Genomic DNA, 18,162 nt, shown 5'->3' with positions numbered 1-18,162 from the left:
AAATGAGTGCACAGGATTAATTCACGACGCTCTTTTTCGTTCGACGACATTTTTCCATATTTACGAAAAATTGCCAGTGAAGCATGGCCAACGTGATCTATACACTCTTATCTGATTTTAAAACGAAAGCTGAAGATATAATTCCTAAAAATTAAATTTCTACAGCGTTTTTTCCGTGATGCAATTTGATGTGACACACCCTTTACAAACTGTCTTCAGAAGACTTTTAGAACTTATTATTACAAACATTTTGCGATGCAGAACTTGTTAATACCTCAACTTCGCTCAAAGTTATTGATATTTTTTCCCAAAAAACACGCTCTTTTCATTTGTTTGTCATTCTTTCTGGGGCAAACATAAAAAATGTTTGTTGGCGAAATGTGAAAGAACGAATTTCACTCTATATAATGCGTGAGTTTTAAAACTATGTTATTTTTTGTGTTTGAGTAAACTAAAATTGAAATCATTAGCTTTTGGATAAAAAACATCAATAACTTTAAGAAGGATTAATATATTGACAAGTTCTGCATCGCAAAATGTTGGTATTGATAAGCTCTAATAGTTGTAGGAAGACAGTTTCGATGTTGAATTTGAAATATAAATGTTAAAGCAAAAAAAAACGTTTTTTCATGGTTACCCTAATGCAACTTAGATAGAAAGCGCAAAAGAAGAACTTTGTGCGTTCTTTAGACAAAAACTGTCTTCAACAAAGTTGTTATATATGATAGAGCGCTCATTTTTATGTTATCAAAAATAGGGTGACCAAAATTGTAGATGGAATAAAAAAATATAACTTTCTTATCTTTATAGATAGAGATAAACATAGTTGAACAATGTTGTAGCCCCAATCATATTAAACAACTTTGTAGAACAAAGCTTTTTTCTATCTTTTAATATAATCGATTTAGCGCGTTTTTTTCTGAGTTGCATAAGGGTGACTATGAAAAAATGGGTTTTTTGCTTTAACTTTTATATTTAAAATTCTACATCAGAACTGTCCTCGTACGACTCTTAGAGCTTATCAATTCCAACATTTTGCGATGCAGAACTTGTCAATATCTTAATCCTTCTTAAAGTTATTGATGTTTTTTTTACCCAAAAACTCATGATTTCAATTTTAGTTTACTCAAACACAAAAAATAACATAGTGTTGAAAATCACACATCATGTAGAGTGAAATATGCTCTTTCAAATGCCGTCAATAAACTTTGTTTATGTTTACCCCAGAAAGAATGACAAGCAATTGAAGCGAGCGTATTTTTTGGGAAGAAATATCAATAACTTTGGGTAAAGTTGAGATATTGACAAGTTCTGCATCGCAAAATATTTGTATTAGTAAGCTCTAAAAGTCTTCCGAAGACAGTTTGAATGTAAAATTTGACATATAAAAGTTAGAGCAAAAAAAAAGGGTTTTTTCATGGTGACTCTAACGTAACTTAGAAAAAAAGCGCTATATCGGTTATTTCAAGAGATAGAAAAAATCTTTGCTCTACAAAGATGTCTTAAATAACTAGGACTACAACATTGTCGAACTATATTTACCGCTATCTATAGAGATGAGAAAGTTAGATTTTTTAATTCATCGACAGTTTTGGTCACCCTATTTTTGATAACATAGAAATGAATGCTCTATCGTATGTAACAACTTTGTCGAATACAGTTTTTGTCTAGAGAATAACTGTCGAGCTATAAATGCTAATTTCCACTTAATTACATCTCCTGGACCATTGTGCAATATCAACAATATTCTACGACAATAACGTAACTAACTTCTACTAACATTTTCTGGTTTGTAAGAATCATAGCGCTATTACCTATGATATTTCGATTTAATAATTACATTGTTCTCACAACTAAGAAAAAACAAACCAAAAATGTTCATTCTAATATCGTTTTTGTCTTGTAGAAGTCGTGTACAACACAATTGACCGTATTGGCTACAAACGCCCGAGCTACGTGCCGGTCCACAAAAACCTTTTCGAGCTGCAACCCGAGCTGAAACCGGACATCAACAAAGTCGAAAAAAGTATTCGCCTAATCCGAAAACGCCGCAAGCGGGGGATCTCGATACTTGATATGGCCTCATTCAGCTCGGAAGAAAGCACCGAGATACCCAGTAGCAGCAATAGTAGAGAGTCTGCCGATGATCCCATCGAAGGTCGCGCGGAGACTGCCGATGGAGATGAAGATAAGAATTTCGTTAACAACGAAAGCGATTCGGATGACTGGGAAACGATAACCGAACGACGGGACGACATTACCATCCAGAGAGGAGAAGATTCGAACGAATATCCTCACTTCCACGTTACATACTGGATGTTCTATCCGTACAGTCAGGTAATGAGGTAAGAGTAAACATCGTGATAATGATTCATCGAAGATTTTTTACAGGGTAAAGTTATTTGTACCATCAATCTTGGTCCATTGGGACCCTGGCCGATTCCTCTAATATTCGGAATGTGTCTTGGGTCCAAAAAGGAATTCGGCAGCCATGTTGGAGATTGGGAGCATATGAGCTTATTTTTCAGAGGCAGAAAGGAACCTGATGTAAGTTTCGAGTGTGATTTCAAATAGGGTAAATGATCTTGGTTTGTCCAATTTGGGGTGTTTTTACGCAACTAGTAAATGCAAATCGATTTTTCTTCATGAAAATCACACATAATCGATACGAGTTTAGGTTTGTTGAAAAGCCCCAAGTCTCTAGTTGCTAATACTACCATAAGATGTTGAGATTATTCAAATTTTTATGTTTTTTAACGATTTTCCTTAAAGAAGAATTATGATCATGGTTTGACCACCTCTGATCATGGTTTGCCCAAAAAAATGATCATGGTTTGTCCGGTTTTAGAAATCTCCATTTTTGAATGAAAACATTCGAATTCACAATTAGATGTTGCATTTATCATTGCTTGAGTTTACTGTCATCATATTGATTCATTCATAATTTAGGCTTTCTTCAGAATATTGCCTTTTCTTGGGCATTTTAGAAGTGTTCACCTCAACACAATCAACACAGAAAAACCATACTTCTGCTATGCGCGAAGCACACCATAAACAAACATAAACAAACTGCAGCGCGCCAAGCGGTTGCCATAGAAATCATGTGGACAAAACAACATTATTGAATTGGACAACTCATGATCAGAATTGAGTTCATCAAAATGCGTTAATTTAATGGTTTAGCTATGTAAATCCGATACAAATGGTGAGCAAGCATGATGTTTACAATATTTATAAGTGTTGTAATCCAGAAAAGGTCTGAATACGTGCCAAATAATCATCTGGTGATCGATTAAAAGTTAGCTCGAATGAGGGGCGCATTGATACAAATAGAAGGTGTATTTTATAATCCTTTAAAACATGTGATTTCGTAAAAATATACTATCAAACTAATATAAATCATGTAAAAGGCAATTTCATTTATATGTTTCGAAACATTCGAAGGCCTTATTTGACACAGGAGCGCTGAATTAAAGCATTCCAAAAAGTGGGCAAACCATGATCATATTTTCGACTGGACAAACCAAGATCATTTACCCTAGGTATACTGTACAAGATACATACCATATTTTTTATAGGAAATGTACGTCTCAGCACACGACGCAGGTGCGTTCTATTCGTACGAACGACTCACAGGTACGTTCGAGTATCGTACTCAGGAAACACGCAAGGGAATCTTACAGCGACCGACGTTTCCCAAAACTGTTATTACGTCCGGTAATCATCCGGTGCTTTTTGCTGCCGAGGGATCACATGGTTTGTGGACCGCACCAGGGAAACACAAATACGTGCGAGTGCCTCGTCTGTATGACGTTAATGGTTTCGGAACGCCATGGACCACTTGGAAGAGCGTTCAAATTATCCATGAAAACGACTCCAGAGGTAAATATGGACACTTCTCAAACAACCCTTGACTGAATCCAGTTTTTTTTAGGTCGTACCGCGCTGAATCCCAAGTGGCTCAAGTTCAACGGGCGTTGGGGTAACCCTAAGAACCGATGCCATCCACTGAAGCGCTTCGGATTACACATTTGTGAAATCACTGATGGCCCAACGGGGATTCCGAGAAAGAAACCTCATTTTAAATGCAAAATGCGATAAACCTCTACGTGCAAACCCATCCTACAGCGATAGGATTTAGAAAAAAAGTCTATTTATTTAATATTTTTAATAAATTATTTATTTTTCTTTTCCCTTCCTGCCATGCATTCATAAAGTCATTACATTTGCTTCCATTATCACCTTATTTATTTTTGTTTTAATATGTCTATATGCTAATATCATGATCACGAATGTATTCAGTGCTACTTGTTCATTTTACATCCTAGAAAAACTTTAAGCTTGTGGAAATTTCTCAATTGTGATTCAACAATCAAATACGTTCCATAGGGTGTCGATCTGTTGCTGTAAATGTAAATAAATTGTTATTTTATTGTTATCGATACGAAATTATTAGATGTAATTTGAGTATTGTTTTTATTTCATTGATGACATCGAATGGATTTTCGGATTTATGGAGAAATTTATAACATTTAAAATAAAGAATAAAGGCATTGTCCTGATATTGACTAATTGTTTCTTCTGGATCGTTATCTTTAAGAGCCCCCGCCAACTACAGACTATCGTCGGCCGATAGATAGGTCGGACGACTTAATCAGTATGGAGCGATATGTATATGCGCACACTACACCGATTCAGTACCGGCCGATAAAAAAGTTTGATTTGCTTCCAGATTGCATTCAAACTATTCTGTCGGTCACAAGACGATTGTTTATCGGCCGATATCTCATTTCGCTCTCAATTTTGGCATCCGACATACGTGCCGTGCGAATCACTGAGAATGTGATGCACCCAATGCTCTCTGAATCTCTTTTTGGTTTTCCTTCACCGTTCTCTCCTCTGTTGTCAAACACAAATGAAATACAGTCTTTCGAGAATATTCGGCCGACAGTTGGCTAGTGTGCGCACTCTTGACCAACCCGACTGTTTGGTTGGCTCGGTGTGCGCACTAGCAACCCAACTAGTTATCCCCGATTTTTGAACTTAATCGTTCATCAGCTAATCGAATACTTTTTAGCAGTTTGTTATTCGATACGATTAATCGCTCCAAATATTCGATTAATCGATTAATCGCCATACTGAGAGCAATAATTAGTTAGACTAATATTTCTCATTTGCTAAAAAGCCATCTGGAATAAAAAAAAAGTGTTCATTCCGCCTGAAATTCAATTATTACGGTTTACGCTCTCCTGAACTTGTAAACGAAGCTCAATTCGCGTTGAAGGCATTGAGTTTCGTTTACGAGTTTAAGGGAACGCCAAAGATAATGATTGAATTTCAGGATAAAACTGCAGCGGCCGTACGTTTTTTTTATCTGGGTTTGAATCGATTAATCGACATAAATTATTCGTTCGCTTCGATTATTGGTGGCACAGTATTCGTTCGATTAATAATCGATTTTTATAGGAAGCATTCGATTAATCGATTAATCGAACGATTATCGGGGATCACCAAACCCAACACGACCAAACTATTGGTTGAAAAAAAATCTGCAGTGTGCGGGGGCTCTGATATGTTTAGTTACAAGCGGTACTTTATCTACTGGTTGCTTGGAGGAGGCAATATAGGGGAATTGTTCATTTCCTGTGTCCACATACCACTACGATTTCCGTTTTTCGAACAATATTGTAGCTCAATTTATTTTTCATTATGTTAAAAAAAAGTTGAAAAATCGAACATTGTTTTAGTGAGGAGGTTAAGTGGTTACCTGTGGGGGGCAAAGTGGTCACTCGCACATATCATGCTAGAAGCAATAGATTTATGCATGTTTTCTAGTCTAAATTTGTTGGAATCATTATTGAAGTAGCAGGTACATGTATGACATACGCTAGACCTATTCACTTAAAGTCGTAATTACAATTTTCTCATGCGCACTAAACGTAGTAAGAAACACACAACGTTTTTCAAAATGAGCTTGGTTTTGATTATGGTGGCATATTTTTCCTGTGTCAAAACCACAAAAGGGAACCCTCCAGGAGCAGAAGGTGATCAGATATATCAGTCTTGAAAACAGAACACTGTCAGTAGTAATCGTCCACTTTGCCCCCCAAAAAACAAGATAATTTTTATGCGGAATAATCGCTGAAATTGAACAAAATATATGGTCACCTCTCCTAGAATATCTGAACAGTCGTCCAAACTGTTGATTTGTCGAAAATATCAGGTCAAATGAACTAAATTTCACTAGAAATTCCTTAAATTCGAAACGCACAAAACTACGGCCGAATGGCTACAGAAAGAGCGATTATTGCTTCGTATTCATATTTCAACATGTGAAAGCTCCACGGGAGTACAGGGTGACTCAATAGTCAAGAATTTTTCTATCAACTATCAATACGGTGTCAATAGTCGATAGTTATACTACCAAACAAGCAGGTGACCACTTTACCCCCACTCCCCCTATCCACTTGAATACCAACGTTATGAGTCACTGTGTGAAAAGAAGGAAGTTTGCCTTCCATGCTGGAGGCTCTTGGTAACTGAGCTATCAGGAACTGGATTTTTGACGGCGAGCCTCCCAACATAATGATTTTACACACATTCATATTGGTTGTTGGAAACGTTTACTCGTTATCCGTTATGAGAAGCGATGTTTTGTATCTGCATTCTGCGCCCTGTTCATTTTGTGCTCTCGTGTTCATGAGTTTGGTACACTTCGTACGTAAGAGAGAATACGTGTTTGTCATGAACGCGCGCTAATGGAAATTAAACTCGAGTGCAATGCAGCGTATGTTTTCTGGAGACTGCTAAGCGCTTTGGTCCCACATAAAGCCGGATGTGTTCGGTTGAATAGTAGACGCGAGAATTACCTCATACACACATTTTCAGTTTGGTTAGTCAACAAAATCGATATGCCCTGAGGAAATCGATGGTGTAATTTCTTCAGAAATTCCAGATATATCTACTGATCAAACCGTATTCTGAAATCCGATCGAGTCAGTATTACCCGAACGAATTGCAATTTTGCATTATGTAATCCGTTCGACTCTAGTCCAATCGAGTTGTGCAAATGTGACAACCACAATACGACATGACCGACATTGAGCCCTGTATTCCATTTATGTGAACCAAAAATGGTTATGGATTTTTGGGTGGAATAAACACGCTTCCAAAACAAAAATTTCAAATGAAAAATTAGCTCTACACATCAAATGCGTTCTATGTAAAAAAAATACATTCTCTACAAGTGGAGGATAATCTTGAACGAAAATTGTTTCTGGGATTCACATTATATTATAGATAATGTTTTAGTGGAAATGCAAATACAATTTAGAGAAAAAAAGTTAAGTTAGGGTCAGAACTGTGTCTTCTATGTATTTAAACGACATCGAGTAATTTATTTATTTATCCAGTTTTCGCCAAGAAATTGTCGGACAGACTAAAATTCAATTATTGAATACTTATAAGGGCATCCGCACCAATGCGTTGTTACAGACTTTTTGACAACCCTCACCATAACGCAGCAACCCTACTGGTGGTTGCGGTTCAGGTGTGGGAAATAGTAATCTGCCTCTCGGTGAATAGTGAGTTAACAAATTTGGCAACGCTATTGGCGATCTAACGTACAAATCTACACCTAAACGGCGCTGCGGTGAAAGTGATGATGGTTTTAAATTTTGCCATGTGAGCTTATGGAAGGTTTGTAGTTCTTTCCACAAATTACAATGTTATAATCATAAAAGAATATTTGATTGCGATGAGTTTGTAAGAAATTTAATTCTGCGCAATTTTATATATTAGGCTGCCAAAAAAGTCCTGCGGTATTTCCGCGAGGTGTCGTTGTAAGCGTGTAGTTCTAGTTGTATTCATTGTATCGAGTTATACTATAGCTTGTTGGAAATGTATTTTTGCGCGCTATAATATAGTCCTTGACAGTGTTTTGTTTGGTTAAGTCGTTCGAGAGTTCTAGTGTCGCAAATATGGAGCAAAATAAAGAGAAAATCCAACATATTTTACAGTACTACTATGACAAAGGCAAAAATGCATCTCAAGCTGCCAATAAAATTTGTGCAGTTTATGGACCCGATACAGTTTCCATTTCCACCGCACAACGATGGTTCAATGTTTTCGTTCTGGTGTAGAGGTCGTCGAAGATGCGCCACGCTCCGGAAGGCCTGTCGTCGAAAATTGCGACAAAATCGCTGAATTAGCAGAGAAAGACCGACATAGTAGCAGCCATAGCATCGGGCAAGAGCTGGGGATAAGTCATCAAACCGTTATTAACCATTTGAAGAAGCTTGGATTCACAAAGAAGCTCGATGTATGGGTGCCACACACGTTGACGCAAAAAAACATCTTTGACCGTATCGACGCATGTGAATCGCTGCTGAATCGCAACAAAATCGACCCGTTTCTGAAGCGGATGGTGACTGGCGATGAAAAGTGGGTCACTTACGACAACCTGAAGCGTAAACGGTCGTGGTCGAAGCCCGCTGAAGCGGCTCAGACGGTGGCCAAGCCCTCATTAACGGCCAGGAAGGTTCTGCTGTGTGTTTGGTGGGATTGTCAAGGAATAATCTATTATGAGCTGCTTCCCTATGGCCGAACGCTCAATTCGGACCTGTACTGCCAACAACTGGACCGCTTGAAGGTAGCACTCATGAAGAAGAGGCCATCTTTGATAAACAGAGGCCGCAATGTCTTCCATCAGGACAACGCCAGGCCACACACTTCTTTGGTGACGCGCCAGAAGCTCCAGGAGCTCGGATGGGAGGTTCTTTTGCATCCGCCGTATAGTCCGGACCTTGCACCAAGTGACTACCACCTGTTTTGGTCCATGGCGAACGAGCTAGGTAGTCAGAAGTTAGCCACAAAAGAGGCCTGTGAAAATTGGCTATCCGAGTTTTTTGCCAATAAGGAAGCGAGCTTCTATAACAGGGGTATAATGAAGTTGGCATCTCGTTGGGAACAAGTCATCGAACAAAACGGCGCATATTTGACTTAAAACAGATGATTGTAACTAATTTTATGAACAAATGAAAATTCAAAAAAAATACCGCAGGACTTTTTTGACAGCCTAATATAACATGTTATTTATTTAACTCTTTCAGTAGTGAAAACTATAAAAATGTTGACAATGGTTGAATTAAAGAAGGAAATTCGAGAGCACAATCAAACACAAATAGAAAAATGCACGATTCCTGCATGTGAGAACTACCTTGGAAAGCCCGGAAGTAAAATATACGTGATTTGTTTTTTGAGTTTCAGGTTACATTAGCATCATTTTCTTAGTTGAAAAACAGAATCCAGATGTCTCACCGATCGTTTACGTTTTCCGTTACGTTCTCACATGCAGGAATCATGCATTTTTCTACTTGTGTTTGACTGTGCTCTCTAATTTCCTTCTTTAATTCAACCATTGTCAACATTTTTATAGTTTTCACTACTGAAAGAGGTAAATAAATAACATGTTATATATAAAATTGCACAGAATTAAATTTCTTACAAACTCATCGCAATCAAATAATCTTTTATGATTATAACATTGTAATTTATGGAAAGAACTACAAACCTTCCATAAGCTCACATGGCAAAATTTAAAACCATCATCACTTTCACCGCAGCGCCGCCTAGGTGTAGATTTGTACGTTAGATCGCCAATAGATTAATCGTCACACTGAGAGAAATAATTTGTTAGACTATTATTTCTCGTTTCCTAGAAAGCCGTCTGGAATCAAAAAAGTGTTCACTCCGCCTGAAAATCAATTATTATCTTTTACGCTCTCCTAAAATCGTAAACGAAGCTCAATTTGCGTTGACGGCATTGAGCTTCATTTACTAATTTAGGGGAGCATCAAGGATAATGATTGATTTTCAGGATAAAACTGCAGCGGCCGTACGTTGTTTTTTCTCTGGGTTTGGATCGATTAATCGACGTAAATAATTCGTTCGCTTCGATTATTGGTTGTACAGTATTCGATCGATTAATAAGGAAGTACACCCATACCTCGCTTTACGGCCTAGATCCGTTCCACGAAACTTGGCCGCAAAGCGAAAAGCCGTATAAGGAATCAATTATTATAAAGCAAACTCATACAAATTCAATTGGATCGGTGCTGAATTTATAAAATATGTAACACGACTTGTTGTTCAATATGAATTTTTTCTTTTTTTTTTGCATTTTAAATCGAAATTATATTCATAACAAGTACATACATTTGTGCATTATATAATAATAGACTCCGAAAATCAACAATATTCCATAAACAAAAATGAAACAAATTCATGTTAAAAAAAATGTGTATGTATACTGCAATTCCATACCAAACCACCACTATATTGATATATTGATCATCTGAATCGGTTCAGATATTAAAAAAGATATGAATTTTTTGAAAAAAATCGTTTTTAGAAAAACGGGAAAAACTTGATTTTTCAGAACACCCTTAAATTTAAGTAAGTACTTCTATGAAAAATAAGAAATACTGGTCCACTATTTTCCGACAAGGAACGAAGCTACCACTTTTCACGAAAATATGAAAACCACTATATCGGTTTAACATGAAATGGCTGTATATCGACATGGTAAAAAAGTTTTTTCTGTCGTTATAACGAATCATTTTAAGCCGTAAATCGAAAACCTGTCTTAATTGAAGAGGGCCGTTATAGCGAAATGCCGTATAAAGAGCGGCCCTATAGCAAAGTATGGTTGTATTCGATTAATCGATTAATCGAATGATTATCGGGGATCACTGGTTGTACGTTGGTGAGTACGGAAGAAAGCAGAAGGGGAAATATTTGCATGAAGCGTGAAAGAAACAGACTGATCCCGAGCGAACTTGGGCACAAGCGTATTGTGTTTTTTTTACAAACAAAACACAGTAGACTTCCAAGATGGCTGTAGAGTGGTTTTAGTAAGTTGACCATCCTTAGGATATACTTCTAGGCGCCTTGGATTTCCCTACACCCAGAGGACGGATTACTAAAATAAGCTACCAAATCTTTGGTAAGCCAAACATTAGTAGAATGTACATATTTTCTGTAAATATTAGTAAAATAAATGTCAGATGCAATACACATCCCTACCAACGATTGGTACATTTTACAGTGCGTTATCGGTAACTCAGACAATTATCATCCCTGGCAACCGCAAAAAACTATCAGTCATTATTTCAATTTTCGCCGTGCTGATAACAACAATAAAGGTATGTTATTTTGAATATTTTTTAAACATTGCATTTTAACGTTTATTTTATGGCTTATCATTTCATTTCGTTGCTGTATTAAAGGTTTTTACATATGGTCCACCTGATCGAGCAGAGCGCAGAGAAACCGATTCACAGTTGTGGTACTTTGTGGAGGTGTAGGTATCGTGCTGGGAATAACCGGCGAAGATGGTGATAACTCGGCTGATAAACACCCGCATGATCTGGTGGACGATTAAATGTGATAAGTGTCAGCAATACAGTGTAATCTCATAGTGCATCGGCAGTGCTCGGCCACGGGACTTGAACCGTGCGCAGCGAAAACTGGCAGTAGGATCTGTACAAGCTGTATCGGACGACGTCACCGAACTACGACGAGGTTAACAAACTGCGTGACTCACTCAACGAAAATCTAATCAACACCGATCTGAGTAGCTACTCACCGGAATGTGTAGCCACGGTGCTGAAGAAGTTCTTAAGGGAGCTGCCCGATCCGATCATTCTGATTATGTTTTACGACAAATTCGTCGTGAGTCTCAAGTAGGATATTCGATACTTATTTTATATAACTTTTTACTAACTATCCATGTATCTGTCCACACAGAAATTACCAGTGATGTGTAGCAATTTGATTGCATATCCAGGATCTGCCAATTTACCACAACATGACGCTAAGTATGTATATTGTGATCCATCTGATACGAATATGCCAAATGCAGTACCAGCGGGAACTGAAAGGGGAACCGACAATACTGATACAAGCGTGGTGCCATATTCTAATGCGTCTTCCTAGGGAGAAAATTGTGTATGTAATGCCTGCCAGCCTTGTCTGACTGTCACATGTTAATGCGTTTGTTTATTTTTTCCAGTCGAATCGTGTATAACACGGAATACCACTTGCGAATAATGGAACTATTGCTCTAGAAGCTGGACTGGAACGAAAAACTACCAGAATTTCTGTCTGCTCCTACGGTACCACCACGGAAAATCTCCCGAAGCACAGCTGTGTTACAGCAGCAGCAGCAACAACAACAAATACTCGGTTCATCCACTGTTTTACCAACAGTCTAGGTTGCTTCAAAAAGCCTGCGATCACATTCCCGGCATCTGTGATACAAGCGCCCTTGATTGGGGTGTACAATAATGCCGGTAGAAATAGTGGTGATGGAACACTAGCTGCTGAAAGTTGGGAGATAGCATTGATACCAGCAGTTAATGATGCAAACACACCAGCTGACCTGGCGGATCAAATCGACCGATTCCTTCCTCGAGTTCTAATTGATTGCAATAAATAAAAAAAATATTTGTTTTCATTACAATTGAAAAGAAAATATTACGATTCTATGTCTGATCAAAATACCATTGAACCGACGTTGGACTGACAAATGACCCCGTGTTGAAAAATTTACATATATATTTAGGGTATATGTTAAACCAACGTTGCACCAACCGCTTATAGTGGGTCATACTGGCCGGTTTGATATTTGTTTACCATTGTTATTGTGTAATATGTACGAATAATTCGTATTGCAAAAATTTACTAATCATTGGTAATATTTACCAAAAAATTCGTTATATATACTAATTTTTTGGGTCAGTGTAAAGACAAAAATCACAGACATTCTTGAAAATTAGACATTTTTCACAGACATTCGAAGGGGAAAAAAATCTGGCATCTCTGCTTTTACTAGCACCGAAAACATCATCCTCGTTCAAAAGCCGTGCGGTTATCATTCTTTCTTTGGCCTTCGCAAAGATAAGTTATTGAAGTTTTTTTTTCACGGTGGGTATGTACCTAATGCAATAAACCGTACACAGAGGTCCTGCTATTTGCTAACCTGCGTTTAATTTATTTTAATTCCCCATTCGCACAGGGAATTTCAACACGATGCCGGCAAAAGCAGTCTGCGTTCTAAGCGGTGATGTCAAGGGCACCATTTATTTCGAACAAAATGTAAGTTATCGCGTTTGCCTTTTTTATATTATGAATATGCATCATACAAATATGTCCGCTTTATATAACCTGAATATGAGGAGAAAGTACTAGATTATTTACCTGTTCTTCGTGTATGAAGTTGATTATGAGCAAAGAGTAGATTATTTGTGTAATCGAGTACTTCGAGTTATTCCGGTGTTGTACGGTGTGCAAAATTATACAATGATAAACATACACACGCAGTGATTTAAGACGGTACCTTCTGTGCATCGATTTTATTAGTGACTTGCATTTGTACTAGTTGAAGCTTCTTAGATCATTAATATGTATTTGCACTATGCGTAATCAATTGAACTTGGCAAAATTACAAACGTCTGTACGTAGAATGCGGATGTTTAAATTGATGCATACTACGTATGGAATTTTGAGTTTCTATTATCTAATTTTGATGTTCATTGAAAACATAAACGATATTCAAAGATTCAGTATCGTGCCATTCATCAACATCACTACTAACGCATACGTGTTTCGCACACATTTTCTCCGGCATCTCTCGTTCCAGGGGGATTCTGATCCAGTCAAAGTCACCGGAGAGGTAACTGGACTGAAAGCAGGCAACCATGGTTTCCACATTCACGAGTTCGGTGATAACACCAATGGTTGCACATCGGCTGGTCCCCATTTCAACCCACACGGCAAGGAACACGGTGGACCGGATGCAGCCGAAAGACACGCTGGTGACTTGGGTAATGTGGTGGCCGATGCAAGTGGTGTTGCTAAGGTTGATATCACCGACAAACAAATCTCTCTGTCGGGACCACTGAGCATTCTTGGTCGCACAGTCGTAGTGCATGCCGATCCCGACGATTTGGGTCTCGGTGGTCACGAACTGAGCAAGTCCACCGGAAACGCCGGGGCACGTCTCGCTTGTGGGGTGATTGGAATTTGCAAAGCATAAATCCAGAAAAAAAACATTCGAATGTAATTCATATTGCATCAAGATTAACCCCTTGGGATGTGGAAACTGTGTCCTTGAAAAGACTTATCCTAGATGGTCGCTAGAAGCGTATAACTAAGCCCAATATCCAATATCAATAACATTCATTTTGGTTATGTCAAATAAAAAAGCACTCTGTTAACTTCCAAACAATGTTTTCGTCATTCGGTACTAACAGCACTAAACGTCCGAACGATTGCCCATTTATTGTTATTTCGTACTTCCCCAGGGTGGTCCAGTGGCAATCACCGGATATGTGCTGGGATTGTCTCCGGGAAAACACGGTTTCCACATTCACGAGTTTGGCGATTTTTCGAGGGGATGGTACTCAATCGGGCCACATTATAATCCACACGGAGCAGATCATGGCGCGCCAGAAGATTGCAACAGACACGTGGGAGATTTGGGCAATATTCGCGCCTACAGTACGGGTCTTGCAAAGATTCAAAAGGTTGACCACATGATAACGCTTTTCGGCGATCAAACCATTCTCGGGAGAACTCTTGCCATCACCGAGTTCGAAGATGATTTGGGCGTTGGATGTCACGATTACAGCAAGACAACTGGTAATTCAGGCAATTGGATTGCCTGCGGCATTATTGGTACGGCACGAGAGGAGTACTTTCCAGAGCGGGGTCATCTGACAACCAGAGATTGAATGATGAGTCCAATTATAAACAGTGTAAATATTCAATAATAATTATAGAAATTATTGTAAATAGAACTATATATTCGATGGAATGATGCTAAATGGGAGTCGGTTTTCGTTTCTAACGTTATATTCTTGTAGTTAAATGCCACAAAGGAAAAGACCGACATCTCTTTGTTTTTCCACAAACGCTTTGCATCTTGAGTCAGGCAATCTGAGCACCTCTATCCAAAATATATGAGCAAAATGGCACAGCGATACTCTGACTGACTGATTTTAACGTTCCTGAAGCGCATCAAACGTCTACTAACGTCTCTGTCAATACGTTCAGTTCTTTTGAGATGTATTTGATTTCGTCGTATCTGTTTCATTGTACCACGTCCTTGCTTATATAGCATCTAGCGAGATCTGCCTACAACGTAACTGTCATGGGACTTAATGAAGTGTATAATCCGTTCGTTAAGACGCTCTCCTTTGTATGCTTCAAAATTCGTGGTCTTATCTGGGTGGTTTTCTTACAACAGGAACATATCTCTTGTCAAATCATAAATTTATTTGTATACTTACCTGAAAAAACTAGCTTGAGTCCGCTAGGAACCTTGCTGCGAGCAGGATGTTTGTCGAATTTGTCCCGCAGGATTTGATTGCAATCCTTTACGAGCTTTCCAATATTTTAGGATAATATAGCAGCTTTACCAGCTCCCGAGTAGAAGGATGAATTGTGTGGTAAACTGCAACCATTATTTTTTTTCTCCCCTGCACTGGATGATGTATACTTCGGAACCACGTTAGTTTTGAACTGCGGAATAAAGACCGAGAATAACTGTTTACGAACAACGAAACGCTGTTACAGATTTGAATATCCGAACACAAAAATCGCCAAAATGAAGCGCCTCATTTCTAAATGATCTAAGCTTTATCACAACGACATACAATCTGGCTCTTCCGACCTTCACTAACAGACGCCATAGTTAGTCCACCCCCATGTAACTAATCGATCTAACTAAACGGAACGCACACGGATGAACACGCTGGCCATAGGTGGCATATTCGAACCAGCTGTGAGGTGCGTGAAAGACACAACGTCCTATCCCTCGCTGTTGATAGTATAACAGTGATGTTGATATTATATACTGGAAACACTAGTTATCCATACATTGGACATCATTTCCTCTCACAACAGACAACTGTCGAGGCGGTAAGTCATACTCAATATTTATTCCCTGTGTCGGGTGATTTCACTGTAGGTTTATACCGACTACATTGAGTAACCTGTACAGTAAATATATGAATGCTTCACATTGGCGATCCTGCCGGATATTTAAATATGCAGTGAAACCACCCGACATAGAGAAAATAAATTCTAAAAATATGGCGTGTTGGGACAACCGTCTGTGAAAATAAATGGCGCGTCGGGACAACCGCCAGAGGTACTGCGTGTTGGAATTACCGCTTGAAAAATAGGCGTGTTGGGATAACCGCTTGGAAAAATGGCGCGTCGGGACAACCGCCTGAAAACTGCGTGTTGGGAAACCGCTTGGAAGTGGCGTGTCGGGACAACCGCCTGAAAACCGCTTGGAAGAGACGTGTCGGGACAACCGTCTAAGAAAGCTGCGTGTTGGGACAACCGCTTCAGCAAAAGAATGGTGGCGGAGCAGCCACCCAATGTCGGCGAGTTGGAATGGCTGCAGAAGTGATAATGCGAGTTGGGTTGATAGCATATTAGCTTCCAACTCAATCATCAGGGTTTTCTCCAGAGAAAGTAATGTGGGAAGGAAAATCCAAAGGTTTTCGCCCCTATTAGACCGTGGAGGAGCACATAGTCACTGTAATGGTCGAGTGACAGTCTGAAACTAGGGGAAGTTCCGGATTTAACACCGAACGTTACATTATGGAGAGCATTGTACACCGTTTCATTAATGATAATCAGCTGGATAACCTAAAATAGAGGTTTTAGCGAGCAGTATATATATTTTCAAATCATGTATCCACAACTGACATGCCTGCACCAAGAAAGGTTTCAATTCTATTCCCATTTCTTATTAAAATAGTTGGAATGTATGTATCTTCTCCCGTTAATAACGTGGATATTTGTTCCGGTGTGCAGCGTATGAAGAAACTACGGATATTTTCGTTGCTATTTCCTGGTAGGTTTTTCTGTATGCGAGTATTTATAATTTGACTCTGGAAATTTAGATGATACAGGAACAAGAAAAGAATAAAAAAACACAAGCAATGAACAATTTTGACAGTTGCGTGTTATTGAGTGCGTACAGTACTTGCTTATATCTATTGAGTGCGTGCAGTACTTACTTAGATCTAGCCCATGATTATATATACAAGTGAAGCAACATCATTACTTCAATAGGAAGAGGATTACGGTTTGTCGAGCGGGGGTTGTTTGTTTTGTTATTGCTAGAGTATGCCATTTTCGCATTTTCACATGCGAGAGCAAGATACGAGAGATGAACTGTGTGAGAAATTCTACAAAATCCTTCCTTCTCTTTCACATAAATTGGAGAATGCCACATGATTGCTTCATCTGGTATATATATGCACTAGCCAAAGTATACAAAACAAGGCAGTCCATTCCCGCAAGTAGACATCCAATTTGGATGTAAACATATTACGTCAGCATTATCGAACTGCATTTATGGATATCACCCAGAGAACTTGCCGCCATTTTTCGTTCCTTTAAAAAAATCATGCTAGTTACAAAACACCTTTCTGAATTATAAACCGTTTTACAAGAGTTACGCGAATGGTAAGAATAGATAGAGTATGCAGATCAGTATAGACTGTTGGGATTGTAATCAGATAAAATGCACACAGCAGTACATTTTTTTAATCCGTTTACACTATTTCAAGTATTCTACAGCGTTGATAAAAGAAATTAAAATAAATTGAAATGACAAATCATGACACAAAAAAGTAAAATAACATAAAAAAGAATAAGGGAGAAGGAAGATGTGAGGTGCGTGAAAGACACAACGTCCTATCCCTCGCTGTTGATAGTATAACAGTGATGTTGATATTATATACTGGAAACACTAGTTATCCATACATTGGACATCATTTCCTCTCACAACAGACAACTGTCGAGCCGGTAAGTCATACTCAATATTTATTCCCTGTGTCGGGTGATTTCACTGTAGGTTTATACCGACTACATTGAGGAACCTGTACAGTAAATATATGAATGCTTCACACCAGCCTCGCGTAGGTTGGTGTGTGGACGCCTTGTCGCTGGTATAGTATCTGTGGGACCGAATCCACCTTCGAATGCCTAATTCCAAGCCCAACACTGCATAAATTGCATCCGCAATCGTTACATACACCAGCGACTCAAATTGGGTGAAAAAATCGAACGTGCACT

General features: G+C 38.6%; 2 protein-coding genes and 2 long non-coding RNA genes across 18 annotated transcripts in view; 3 read left to right on the top strand and 1 right to left on the bottom strand.

Moving 5' to 3' along the window:
- Nucleotides 1-4,297, top strand: part of LOC129765100 (uncharacterized) — a 41,401-nt gene extending 37,104 nt beyond the window's left edge. For all 14 annotated transcript variants that reach the window (XM_055764969.1, XM_055764968.1, XM_055764965.1 and 11 more), the window contains 4 exons: nt 1,907-2,337; nt 2,392-2,547; nt 3,579-3,882; nt 3,935-4,297. In XM_055764969.1, the coding sequence (XP_055620944.1) occupies nt 1,907-2,337; nt 2,392-2,547; nt 3,579-3,882; nt 3,935-4,101 (1,058 nt within the window). In that variant the 3' untranslated portion in view covers nt 4,102-4,297. The remainder of the gene's footprint in view (nt 1-1,906; nt 2,338-2,391; nt 2,548-3,578; nt 3,883-3,934) is intronic.
- LOC129765104 (uncharacterized) lies at nt 4,193-17,272 on the bottom strand. Its single transcript, XR_008741358.1, has 3 exons — nt 17,100-17,272; nt 15,354-15,585; nt 4,193-4,404 (listed from the first exon to the last, which is right to left on the bottom strand). It is a non-coding gene; the product is annotated as an uncharacterized LOC129765104 (long non-coding RNA).
- On the top strand, nt 11,106-12,515 carry LOC129765105 (uncharacterized). The gene is made up of 4 exons (XR_008741359.1): nt 11,106-11,204; nt 11,289-11,744; nt 11,809-12,009; nt 12,074-12,515. It is a non-coding gene; the product is annotated as an uncharacterized LOC129765105 (long non-coding RNA).
- LOC129765103 (superoxide dismutase [Cu-Zn]) lies at nt 12,881-14,888 on the top strand. Of its 2 annotated transcripts, none has more exons than XM_055764973.1 (3): nt 12,881-12,991; nt 13,079-13,158; nt 14,367-14,888. In XM_055764973.1, the coding sequence occupies exons 2-3, from the start codon at nt 13,093-13,095 to the stop codon at nt 14,793-14,795; spliced, it is 495 nt and encodes a 164-aa protein (XP_055620948.1). In that variant the 5' UTR covers nt 12,881-12,991; nt 13,079-13,092; the 3' UTR covers nt 14,796-14,888. The 2 variants fall into 2 exon arrangements, with proteins under 2 accessions (XP_055620948.1, XP_055620949.1); XM_055764974.1 differs by lacking the exon at nt 14,367-14,888 and adding an exon at nt 13,703-14,290 and having other exon boundaries at nt 12,914-12,991.
- Nucleotides 17,273-18,162: the final 890 nt, after the last annotated feature.

Source organism: Toxorhynchites rutilus, chromosome 2 (assembly GCF_029784135.1).
Source record: "Toxorhynchites rutilus septentrionalis strain SRP chromosome 2, ASM2978413v1, whole genome shotgun sequence".
Lineage (NCBI taxonomy): Eukaryota > Metazoa > Arthropoda > Insecta > Diptera > Culicidae > Toxorhynchites > Toxorhynchites rutilus.
This window is presented reverse-complemented; position numbering and strand designations above follow the sequence as displayed.